The following is a 13,474-nucleotide window of genomic DNA, read 5'->3' on the forward strand; positions in this document are numbered from 1 at the left end:
GAAATATTTACAAGTGACTTTTATACTCATTCTTAACATTCTTGGACATAGCAGTATCCCCACTTACCCTTTCCTAATGGTGTTTGATCACCTTTAAAGTTCCACTTCACTTGCAACATATACTGGTGTGTGTTTGAGTTACTTTTCCTTGATTCTTGTATGTTGACTGTTTCTTTCTGTTGACAATTGCAACACACTTCATGATCAGTTGGGGATCTTGTTTCTTAGTTGTGCAGGGGGTTGTTTGCTGGATCCCACATTACCATTTTTTTTTTTTATTCTAAATGTTCAGTGAAATTTTTTAATTATTTCTTTTGGACTTACAACAGGGTAGAAAAAACCCTACACTGGAAAATCAGGTAACTGGTACTACCTTTCCTGGGAAAAATTCTCAAATGAAAATTATTCTCATAAACTGTTTGTTTAAAATTTTCTGACAAGAAGTTGGATTTTTTTTTTTTTTTTGTTCCTCGGTCAGCTAAGATTGGTAACAGTGGCGTATATATGTTTTTATTTTGGAGGGGGCCCATATATATATATATATATATATTTTTTTTTTTTTTTTTGAGGGAGGGGAGAGCAGTGCCCTGATATTCTCAATTTTTTTCGAGGTGGTGCAATTACTTCATACTATCAATCAGTGGCGCAACCAAAAATTTGTTTTAGGAGTTTAAAAAAATTCTCGCTTGGGGGGGAGGGGGGTCCGGGGTTCTCCCCCGTAAATTTTTTTGGAATTGTAGTTCTAAGAACGTAGTTTTAGACAGTTTCTGGTGATGCTACAAGTAGGGAAAATTAGGGAGCCTTCTCTGGAAATTTTTAGAAATTGAAATATTAAAAACACCCGTAAGTCTATATTTTTTGACGTTAGTATAATGAAAGGAATGGAACTTTTTGAAGCTGTCCCTGATTGATTTTTTAAAAAACAAAGTTTTAAAGAGATATTTAGCGATACTAGGTGGAGGGATTTAAATGCTCTCCATCTTTCATTTTTTGAACTTGTATTTTTTTTCATTTTTAGATTTCAGTTAGACCTTCGTCCGAAATTTTTTCGTAATTGAAGTCTTAAAAGCACCACTGTGAACCAGATTTGTAACTTTAGGGAATTGGCCATTTTTAAAAATTGAAGCTCCATAAAAGACATTTTAAACGATTTTCGAAGCTTTCAGAAGGCAAGGTGTTTGGTAATTGTCATCTGGAAATTTTTCGACATTGAAGCCCTGAAACCGAGGTTTGAGAAGCTCTTTAATTGTTTTAGCGGGTGATGAAGGGGGCTTGCGAAGTTTAGCATTTTGAAGACTTTCTTATTTTTAGACCGACTCGAAAAAAGGAAGTAATTCCCTCATCAATAGTCAAAACTTTTGAAAATTTTTATTTTAAGGTTCTTTTCAAAAGCAATTCAGATTTTTTACCGACATTGAAAGGTAAAACGCAGTTTCAGGTCATCTTTGGAGACGTTTAGAGGTATAAGGAGCGGTTTTATGGATCTTCCTCCGAAACTTTTCAAAATTGAAATCTGAAAGGCACAATTTCACACTATTTTTGGTAGTAACCTTAGTGAAGGGTGTTGGTTTGGGGACCCTCGTTCAGAAAAGTTTTGAAATTGATGTCCGAAAAGAGCCTAAATAAATGCGTTTTTCGGACATCAATTTCCATTATTACTCTAACTGAACAATTAAAACTTATTTGAAATTTCTTGCAGGGAACGAGAGTTAATGCGAGAAACATTTTGAAGATACTTCTTTTCAAACTGACTAGGAAAGAAAAAAAGGGGGGGGGTGATAGAAAGAGAGGGGAACTTAATTTGCTAAGCAAGAAGCTGCATCTGTTTAAAAATTCAATTTTCTTTTTAAAAAAATTGAGGTTTTTCTGAACATTATTTGTTTTTCTTTTTGTTAAACTTCACTTTTCCAAGACACGTTCTTTTCTTGAGTAAGGGGTATGGATCCTCTGACCCTTCCTGAAACACCATTGCCTGGTGATATCTATTGCAGGGTTCCTTAACAGTAACGACTGGCGGCACACTTTGAAGAATTAGAATTTTCTCACTGCATCCTTGTCTAGTTTTATATACATACCAGGGGTCTGGCCAGAGGAGATTTGGGTCCGTTAACGGACCCTTCACAAAAATCCGATCAACCAAAACGAACCTTTCACAAAATCCCGATCAAACAAAGCGGACCTTTCACAAAATCCCGATCAAACAAAACGGACCCTTCACAAATTTCTGATAAACAAGATCGGATCTTTCACGAATTGTTAATTGAAAGAGCAAATCTGAAAGCAAAACAATGCATATTTCTGTGTATAAACCGATAATTTTTGGATCCTTTTTTGAAGTCAAATTAGAGGGATCAGCTTATACAAAATCGGCTAATTTTGAAAGAAAAAATCGGCGCTCTTGCGATGCTCCTGCAAGCAATAAATAATTGCTACTGCCAAATAAATATAATGGTTGTTTGTTTTATCACAGCTAATTAGCAGCGGTGTTGTTGTAAACTTTTCTGAAAAGGCACTGGTAAGCACTTTTCTCCCCCCTCCCCCCCCCCCCGCTAATGATTTAATAAACAATAATATATATCTGCGAAATGAACTTAGAACTGCAAAAGGATAGTAAGGGTGGGGAAAAAATATGATCGCTTCAGATAGGGTTACCAACTTCAAAATTATCACCACTTAGCATCTGGTGATGAACCTTTATAATGACTTGATTAGAAAATATTCTCATTTTACTAGCTTGTCAATATTTGCGTTTTTACAGTGCGGTGCGATGTTTAATTGTTATTTTGGGAGAAAATTATATGGGTTTTGATTTTTCGATGCTAACAAGGATGATTAACTTTAAATAAACTCTTTTAATTACCGTTTTTTTTCTTTAGATGTCTACATTTTGAAAAATGCAATCCTTTAAATCTGATATGAGAGTCATATTTTGTTCTTTTTTCGAGCTAACTTCGCTTTATTAGGATGCAAATAAATGAAAAGTCTCTTTGTTTCTGTTAGAACTCTCATTTAAAGTTTTTAAAGCAAAATTCCATTTTCTGTTATGAGTCAAAAATTAAAATGCTGAATAGATGGTTTATTTTATTTCATTTATTTATTTTATTTTTTTTGCTTCAACTGTGTCCACAGATGTTAATGAAATGTTTATCATAGGACTCTAAAATGTAATTTTAAAATAATTTTATCAAAAATATTTCTTTTACAAGTCGTTTTTATACTTTTGATGCCTTCACTTTGAGAATTGCGATCTCTTTGCATTCGCTATCGGAATCCAATTTTTCGAATTTTTGATGTTTATTACGCTTTGTTAAGAGGTAAAGAATTAAAATAACTTTTTATTTTTGTTAAAATCACGGAATTTATACATTTTAAAACGAAATTCTGTGCTTTTTATGAGTGTCTTGGGTCACAAAGTTAAATGCTGAACCCTATTCTGAATTTTATTTATTTATTTATTTTTTTTGTTACAATTATTTTAAATACTGGACAGAAATATTTGTAGTATGATTTAACAAAATGTAGAATGGTAGATAAATATTGATACTTGAGAGAGCGATGCCCCCCCCCCCCCCCCCCGCCAAATATCAAAAAAACACTCCAGAATGATATTCTCGACATAGAAGAGGAAAACACTCAACTTTAAGTTTAATTGATACAGTTTGTGCCATCTCTAAATTATAAAATTTCGTTTTAACAAATTCTTCTTTTTTTTTTTTTGCGAAATTAATTATTTTTCACAAAATTTATTCATTTTTCACAAAATTATTTAATTTTTCACAAAATTATTTAATTTTTCACAAAAAACGGACCCTGTGAAAAATCCTGGACAGACCCCTGCATACTAGTGGTACCCCGCACGGCTTTGCCCGTAATAGAAAATTAAAAGGTCTTTTGGTTTGCCTGTATATTTACAAATAATGCATGGTGAATTTTCTCGCCAATTGGCTTGTGCCCATGTTACGGTTCCACGTCATGATAATTTCGTAATTTACTTGTCCTTCTTATAATAATTTTGTTCTAAAAATTGGAATAGAAAAAGAACCGCATCGAATTTTCGAAAAATCGCTTCGAGGTGCACACCCCCATGCTACAAACTAACTTTGTGCCAAATTTCATGAAAATCGGCCGAACAGCTTAGGCACTGTGCGCGTCACAGAGATCCTGACAGACAAAGGGACTTTCAGCTTTATTATTAGTAAAGATTATGGTTACCATGGACACTTCGCAGCACCCCTCATCTCTTCCTGCGGCACCTGGTTCGGAAATCTCTGATCTAACGTATTATAATAATTGTTATCTCTATCACATTTATTTATTCTTTTGTAGCTAAAAGTTAGGAAATTATTTGTGAGAAAATAAAACCAAAAAAACTTTTATTTAAAATTTTCCCCAGATTTTGGAGGGGGCCCGGGCTTCCTCAGCCCCTCCCTTATATACGCCCTTGATTGGTAACACCTAAAATCAACCAGTTTAGACTTGGGAATTTTGTTTTAATCAATAAATATAATTATAATTTTTAATTAAGTAGTAATATTGTAATTCAACTGTGTCAGTTCTTGTCTTTTATACTAGAGCATTAACAGAGTTAAATGCTCACTGTGGAAAGATGTACTATAAGCCAATTACCTGATTGCATTGGAAACTAAATACTGATATCTTGTCTTTGTTTTGTAGAAGGAGGTGCTAACCATAGTCTTCTTCAGGAATTACATAGAAATTGTTCAGAACCTACTCCTGAAGAAGAGGATGCAGAAGAGGTGGCTAGAGATAGAACAAACCCAACTCAAACAAGTAAATATGATAAATGTGATAGTATAGTTGAACTCCGTTAGTACGAAATTCCAAAAATAGAAGTTGTTCGTGACAACCATGAATAAGCAAAATTGTTAAAAAAATTAAGATATGCATATCTATATGCATTTTCTTACATCATCTTTCTACAACCACATAAAGTGCTGAATAATATCTAAAAAAAAAGGTTTGGCTATTCAATCATGAAAATTTTAAGTGAAGAGCTCAGAAAGTTTTGTTTGTCTTAGCCAAAATACATTATGCATGAAATTTGTAGTGTAATTAAATAAGAAACTTAACTAACAAAATATTTCTTTTAGCCGTGATTTCGTATTAACTGTGGTCGTATTAAGAGAGTTCAATATATTTTTCCTTTTTAAGCATCTTTGATAAAACTGGCTGCACCACCATGCCTTTAGACTATCAGCCTTGCAATGTTTAGTCTATCTCAAAAGCAAGAAAGTATTAAGAGTTAAAATTCAGTTAAAAAGTGGGTTGCTGAATTTAGACATGGTCACTCATCCCTTGAAGATGACCTACTAAATAGTGGCCACAGACTGGAACCTAATAAAAAAGGGCATCATGTTGGGTTGGACAATAAGTTAGTGAAGGTGAGTGAGATTATTGAAGCTGTGCATATATTGGAGAAGAGGATGCAAGAAGTCTTAAATCAAGAATTTAATATTGGAAAGCTCTGTACAAGATTGGTGCCCGATTTGCTGAATGCCAATTAAAATCAAATGCATAATGTTTGGACTTATTCAAAGAAAAGCTGAAGGTAACTGTCAAAAAGGTCTTGGTCAGCATGTTTTGAATTGAAATGGCAGAACAATTACATGTGAATACTATTTTAAACTTCTTGTCCAGCTGAATGCCAAAATTTGAGAAGTGCTGGCTTGGAGAAGTAAAAAAAAAAAAAAAAACAGCAAAATGCACCTGTACTGCCATGTGCAGGTAAACGGCAGTATCTGCAGAAATGAGTTTCGAGATATTTGAAGAAACGCATTTTGGACTCTATACTAACAATGGGGCAATGTTGGAATTGGACACCTTTTTCGCACCTTTTGTTGAGCGGAAATGAAATAACCGAGTTGGTACAATAAAGATAACGTACAACAGATGAAAAAAATGCAAAAAAATTGAAAAATTTGCAGTTACTGCCTTTTACCTGCACATGGCAGTGTACCCTAGGGTGTGTTGGCAGTGGATTTACTGTGGAATTCAGGGTAGTATTTGTTCAGCTAACACTTCCCTCCCCTTTTTTCCAGCAACTTCAGATTTCCATCCTATCATCGCAATTAACAAAGAAAAATGTTTCTGAAACTTTCAACTTCGAAATAGAATTACTAAGGTAATGAAGATCTTGTATGACTTAATTAGCAGAGTAGTTACAGTAAGCAGTGATTTTGCAATGGAAGAAATGTCAATGCTACAGTATTGCAAATTTGACATCATTTCATGTTCTTTCTACCAACGTGCATAGCTAGATAATATAGAGACACAGATACATGCCGTGCATGAATACATTCGATGCTGTGCAGATACATTTGCTGTAGATATGTGCATTAACTGAAAATTGTTAATAATATCCCTATTTAACACGGATTTTCTTCAAAACTTGAAGATAAGTGAATGAAAAATTTTCATTATTGCTTTCACAAATACTTTATTGAAAGCCAAGGGCACTTTCTTACTAAAAATTTTACCTAACCACTGCATGTTGATTTTCATTCTGCAGGTAGTTATGAGCTATGTGCAGATACTTTTTATTTTTAACTTACTATGCCAACCTGATGACTGAATTTTAGAAAGCACACAGATCATTGCACAAAGAACTGTCACAGAAACTAAAGATCTGTAAAAATTCATTTTTAAATGCTATACAGTTGATTTATGTATACTGAGGTACAAGTGCATGTGCTTACTGATGGTGAGTTTTCTGAAATTCTGTGGAGAGTCAGTTGCCGGCTATTGTTCTTTTTGTTTCATTGCATTTACTTGAAGTATTTTTTGACTTGTTCCATCATGTTACGTCAAAATTTTGCATTCTTTATATTTTAGGTGCTGTTGTTAGCATGCGTGATCCAGATATTACTGTCACAGTAGAAATGGATAATCATGGTAACCCTCAACTTGGATCTCGACGTTCAAATTCTTTTGGTGAACGGAATCAAGGTAATTAGTGATTAAAATTTTGTCTTCAAGAAAAAGAAGAAATTTAGCCATTTAAAAGCGTTCTTTAAATATCATTTTCATTCATGCAGTGCAAGCAAAAATTGCAAAATTAAAAACATAATAGTTTAACTCTAAGGAAATTGAGTGAAGATTTTCCAATGCCCCAAATATAGGCCAAAGATTCAATTTTAATATTTTTGACGCAGCCAGATTTAATGCTACCTATTCAAAATATTTATTAAAAAAGTATGTTGCAAAGCTTGAAGCATTTCTTAAAGGAATAATCTATACTATTGAAATTTGTGCTCGTATCTGTTTTTCCAACTGCTCCAGGCTGTCTGTCTGAAGGTGACTATTATTGTTGAGAGTGAGTCACTTTTAAATTAATTGACTTATTACCTAATACAAAATAATATTTCAATGGTTCATTTACTTAAAAAATAATAATACCTAGGTAGTAGTCAATTACTCAATCTGAAATTCAATCAAATCAAAATCGGCATATTCGGCTTCTGCTGAACACCTAGTTTACTATTTGCCCTCAGCCGAATATTGTAAAAAAAAGTATTATTAATTATGATACTTTTTGATACATTGAAAGTTTTATACATTGCTTGTTAAGGTTTATCATGTTTAATGGGCTATTTAAATGAAATTTTGTTATGCTATTCTGCATTGCCACTTTTGTGGGTATCCACTCATGAATGGCAACTAAAAATGTCTGTATGACTGCAATTTATACACAGCATCACTCAAATGCACTATACATTAAAATATAGAGGTTTTAAACATTATTTTAAGATGTATTTAATAAGTTTTTAAGGAAATGGTTTGTCAAACAAATTTGATTTATTGTTTTGAAACAGCATTATATAAAAATAAGTGAACGTGCGATGCAACTGCAAAGCTGGATATCCAGGGTTCGTACAGATCATGGAAGTCCTGAAAAGTCATGGAAAGAAAATAAACCTATTTCAGACCTGGAAAACTATTGGGAAGTGAATATTTTCATTGAAAATCATGGAATTTTTTTTAAAGTCATGGAAAAATGTCCTGGACAAAGAGAAAATAATAGTTGTTTAACCGTCCTGGCGGGGAGCCTGAATATATTCAGAATTATTTTTATATTAAAAACGGCAGACAATGAATATGTTCGAAAACTTTTTCGTACTGAAAAAAGGCAGGCTACAATTATATTCGTAGCGGCTTTTTCGCTTCCCCAGCAGCCACTCCAGTGTGTTAATCGGAGGTGAGGTAGAGTCCCTATTAACTTAAATGGGAGGCGTGTTGCTGTTTGACATTTACAATAGCCAGCGTGGTTTGTAGAACCATGGAATTCTAAAGGCAAAACAGAGAGCGAAAAAATGAACTTGAAATCGTTTCCATTCAAGTAAAGTTCCCATCAAGGATTGTAAGGAGGGGTTTATTCTGTATTTCAAATTCAATCTTTCTTTTTCAACTTTCTTTTATTCTAAGACTAGGGCAAAAAGATCACTAATGAATCGTAAAATATTATACCATAGTACGTGAAGTTAATATCGAGAAATAAATTATTTATGCAGTAAGGAATACACGAATTTCATTATAAAGATGCTACAGGGAAATCCCAATTTTACATTTCTCAAGGGACTGGATTAAAAAAATTAAAATACGGGAAAATTGTAAAATACGAGAAATGCATGAAAAAGCAAAAATCAAATAGAAAAAAGTAAAAGTAGTGAAGATCACTCTTTAAAAAGGTACAATATCTATATTTTATGAAAAGAACACCTAGTTGCAAATTCCGGGTATTTAGGGTGAAAATAGTCCATAATAGTGGATGTTTTCACAGATTTACTTTTCACAGCGTGGATTAGGTTTAGAAAAGCAGAAAAGGAAACATTTTGCTTACTTTAGAACTTTTTTTTTTCTCTCCTCCCGTAGAACACGTAAAATGCAGGAAATTCATGAATAAAAAACTTTCTTTAAAAACAAAAAAACGTGAAATGCAGGAGAAACGTAGACTCGGGAGACGTAAGATCGCGGTTTACTGTATAAAAAATTGTAACTTAGAAAAAAAAAATTAAAAAACATTTTTTAAGACGAAATGAAAGTTTTAAAAAGTAAAGTAACTAAAAGAGTTAAATTTAATATCATTGGCAGTAGCGTACAGAGACTTCGGTGCCCCCCCCCCGCACAAAGCTAATAAGTGTGCCTCCCCCCCCCCACAAGAACAATAGTTTCTTAATTTTAACATAGTGTTCTTTCAGAAAGTGCGACCTCACACCTCTTGAACCCCCCCCCCCCCCCCCCCCCCCCCCCCGCGACTCTGTACGCTACTGGTTATTGGTGTTTGAAGTAAGATCAATGTTTTACACCAAAGAATTTGTGAAGAAATTGTTTAAAAAATCCAGAAAGAAGGATCGTTTTCGATGATTGTTTAAATATTTTAGGGAGCAATACCTTCATGAGTCTCCCTAATTGCTACAGATGTTCATGTCTTTTAACTTTTCACCTCTCTAGCTCCTCAGAAAAATGTTAATGGTTAAGAAATGCTACATTCTATTCAGAATAATAATAATGCATTTCTATTCTTTGCAAATATATTTAAGAACTTTTAAGTGCACTGCTGGCTAATACTCCTTTGATAGAACAGTATGTGAGTACTGCTTTTGTGTTTCAGAACATTGTTTCTCCAAAATCTGATTTAACTTTTCATTTCAATTTAGTTAGCTGTAAATCACCATACAAATAATTCGGTAGAAAATGCGTTGGAAGAAAACAACATCATACAAATGTAGCAAGAATTTCCAACATCTGGTGGAAAATATATAATGCCATTAAATCTGATGAAAATTGAATAACATTACATCATATTTGAACTCTGTTATTCTTCTACTTTATTACGTATACAATATGTTAACTTTATCACCGTTGTGACACACGACAGCTGTCTTTTTAACCATAATTTAATTTTTAAGTTCGCTTGATTAAAAAAAGACTCCTTAAAATACCGAAACATGTGCCTGCAACTCTTATTACTATTTTAGCATTTTTAATGTTGTTATTGTGTTTCCCACTTATCGCATGAGTGTAAGCATTTTATTGATAATTCGATGATTTTTGTTTTTCCTTATTCAGTTTCATTAAGAGTAAAAGCTAAAGTGAATATTTTCCAAAAACTTCTAGCTACGTAAAATATGTGAATTTTCAACATAACATTTAAATTAAGGTTTATTTTGAATCAATAACTCCTATGCGTTTTTCTTTTTATTATATTTTAAAAATATTTTTCTAGTGTTTTGGGACCAAAATTGATTTTATTGGCGTACTTACTGTATTGGCAGAGTATTCATTACTAGTATTAATATTTCCAGGTAAGCTCATTTTGCCCACACTTTAGTAACTATATAATTTAAAAAAAGGAAATTAAAAAAGGAAGGGCATTAATAGGGTTTTGAAGGCCTGGAAATTAAAATGCGCATCAAAGCATTCTTAATAATTGCAGATGCTTTAGATATGATATCATGGGTGCAAGACCTTCCGTCTCAAGACGGATTTCCGTCTTGGGCAAAATTTCCGAGACGGAGGTCAGGACGGAAAGAAATTCGATGACTTTCCTTCAGTTTTTACTAAAAAACGAAAATTGGAGTGTTTGAAAAATATGCTTTAATTACTGGACCTTTCAATAACCGTGAATTTACATCGACCTTCTCTCCATTTTCCGCCATGAGCTTGTTTTGCTTGCAACGTGCTTTCGGAGGAGTGACTTTTATACTCGCGCTGTTTAACTTTTTTTAGATGCCCTGTTATTTCTAACTCATGGAGCGCCTTTCGTCTTTATTTTTCACTTGCTGTTTTCGATCATCCTTACGTTTTTTTTTGCAAACTTAACACGCATAAATGAAAATTATGTGCGCTCTTAAATTGCCTTATAGTTGAATGTGAATCAACGGTTGAGTGTGATTGCTGACGGGATGAAATGTTTGCGCCACATCAAAGGGCATCCACATACCAGATAAACCGGGAACTATCAGGTATTTTGAAGATTTTAATGCAAATGGGAATTCTGGAAAGAATTGAAGGCGAGTTTCAAGCTGGTTTGAAACACCGACGGGCAACTGTTCCTGCATCTTTGACATGTTTATTCTAAGACTTGAAGAATCACTAAATTCCAATGACTTTCAATCTAACACTCGCTAGAATGGGAATGGGGGAGGGGGGAGAGAAAAGAAACGTGAAAAATAACGGCAGCTCGAGTTTGCGAAAAAACGCTGCTCTTGCAAAGAGGGTAAGTCCGCAAACTAACCCACGATACTGTAGTCTTAACACATTTATATTTTGGAAAATCTAGGGGAGGGGGGGAGAGCTACTCAAGGGCACCAGGATAAAAAAAAATCAAAAAACTTAATTTTAAGCCTTTTTGAAGCTAGGAGTGGTTTGGGATATCTCTTCTGCAAACTCTTTAAAAAAGGTAAAAATGTTTAGGCTGTCTTTCATGATGTAAAAGTGGGGAGGGTGATGTTTTTAAAAAAAAAATTGGAAATCAGAGTCTTAAAAGCACTAATCTAGGCAATCTTTGATGAATTTATGACAGATATGGTTTCGGTGTTCTAACCTAAAAATGTTTTCTAGCTGATGCATTAATAACTATTTGAGGCTATACTAAAATGTCTTTAGAGAAAGTATATATGGGACATTCTTTCGAAAAATGTTTGTAATTGGAAATCTTAAAACTTTTAGGCTGTCTTTGGCAATGTCAAGAGGGGGAAGGGGCTCTCTTTAGGCGAAATTCCGAAGCTGGAGGCTTAAAAGCGCAACTTTAGACCATTTTTAATGAACGTAGAGGGTGGGGTTCGGGGTCCCCCTCCCCCCTTCAAAGCTGAAGTATTCTGAATTCTGCTTTAGGTAATCTTTAGGGAGCTTAAGAAGAGAGAATTCGAAGGCTTTCTCTCGATAAATTTTTGAAATTAAATTCTAAAAACTTCAGCGATGAAAAGGGGGAACCACAAATTTAAGTCAAATTTAGTGAACTTAGGGGAAAGAGCTCAGGGGGGGGTCTCTCTCCCCCGCAAATTTCTCTGTGCAGATGTATTGAAATGCTATTTTTGAGTGAGTTAAGAGTTAGGGAAATCGGGGGGTCTTTCTCGAAACATTTTCGAAATTGAAGTCTTAAAACTTTGTGTTGTCTTAGGCGATGTGGGGAGGGGAGTTGCTCTTTTAATAGAAAAATAAATCTTAAACACAAACTTACACTGCCTTTAGTGTGCCTGCTTTACACAAGGAGAGGGGGCTATTCCGCCGCCCAGCCCGAAAAATTTTCGTTTCTAAAGTTTTAAGAGCTTTGTTTTGGGCTATCTTTGGATGCTTAATTGGGGAGGGAGTCGGAAGCTTCAGTCAAACATTTTCGGAAATTAAAGTATTAAAACTTTTAGGCGGTCATAAGTCAAGTATATAGGTAAAGGGGTACTGTTTGTTAATTGAAAAAAAATTTTAGAAACTGAAGCCTTAAAAACGCAAATTAATTTGTGGTGAACTTAGAGGAAGGGGTACGGTCGTGCTCTTCCGAAAATTTTTCCACGCTGAAATATTTAAAACGCTTTTTTAGGCTGTATTTGAGTGCCTTTTGAGGGACATAATGCTGGTGCCCTCCCTTTTGGGGGTGAGGATTCAGTTCCCCTATTGCGCTTTTTAATTAATGAATATTGGATAGTGTTCCTCGTTTAAAAAATATATCTACTTCACTGCAGCAGGTTTTTTGTTGCTAATTTTACCACCTGCTATCATATAAAATATTTCTTTTACAAATGTAGACGGGGGGTGGGGTGGTGCCAGTTCATTAACCGCGTATATCCTTCCCTCACCTTCCTTTCTTTTCTGGTTTGTTCACGCTATCTTGGGTAGACTTTCCGATCAGAACTGATTTATGTTGCAAAAGTGAAAATCTCATGTGCCGAATGTCCCAAGCGATTTTATTGTTGCAATAAAAAGGTTTACGATCGGCGAAAAACTAATGGCTTGAAGCCACGAATGCTTTTACCCAACATCATCCACCATCGTGTAAAATTGCGTTTTTGGGACTTCAATTTCGAAATATTGCCGAAGGAGAGTTCTTGAACTCCATACCTTCAATAATGCATTCAAAAGCGTGTAAATGTTATGAAAGATGGAGTAGGATTTCGTTTTTAAAGTTTCACTTTCAACATCTTCAAAGCTTCAATTTCGGGGAGAGCCAGCGCCCCCTCCCTCTTCCTATAATATTTTTGAAGATCGCCCAATATTGTGATTTTGAGACTATCAGTTTGAAAAAATAGATGTAAGAGAGTCCCTGAACCTCTCCTTTCCTTGAACTTTACCAAAATGGCTTACCGTTTCGTTTTTTAGACTTCAATTTAAAAAAATGTCTGGGGAGATCCCCCAGGCCCCTCGTTATTGGTGGTTTGTAGGTTTTTGGAACTACGATGTCAAAACGCTTAAAGATTTCAATTTAAACTTGGTCCATATTGTTAGAAATGTCAAAAGCTAAGAA

At 34.3% G+C, this 13,474-nt stretch overlaps 1 protein-coding gene across 1 annotated transcript in view; it reads left to right on the plus strand.

The window, feature by feature from the left end:
• LOC129218399 (E3 ubiquitin-protein ligase HUWE1-like) overlaps window positions 1–13,474 on the plus strand; it is a 736,974-nt gene that overhangs the window by 454,965 nt on the left and 268,535 nt on the right. The window contains exons 53-54 of the mRNA XM_054852650.1: window positions 4,675–4,791; window positions 6,853–6,966. Of these exons, the coding sequence (XP_054708625.1) occupies window positions 4,675–4,791; window positions 6,853–6,966 (231 nt within the window). The remainder of the gene's footprint in view (window positions 1–4,674; window positions 4,792–6,852; window positions 6,967–13,474) is intronic.

Source organism: Uloborus diversus, chromosome 3, assembly GCF_026930045.1.
Source record: "Uloborus diversus isolate 005 chromosome 3, Udiv.v.3.1, whole genome shotgun sequence".
Taxonomy (NCBI): Eukaryota; Metazoa; Arthropoda; class Arachnida; order Araneae; family Uloboridae; genus Uloborus; species Uloborus diversus.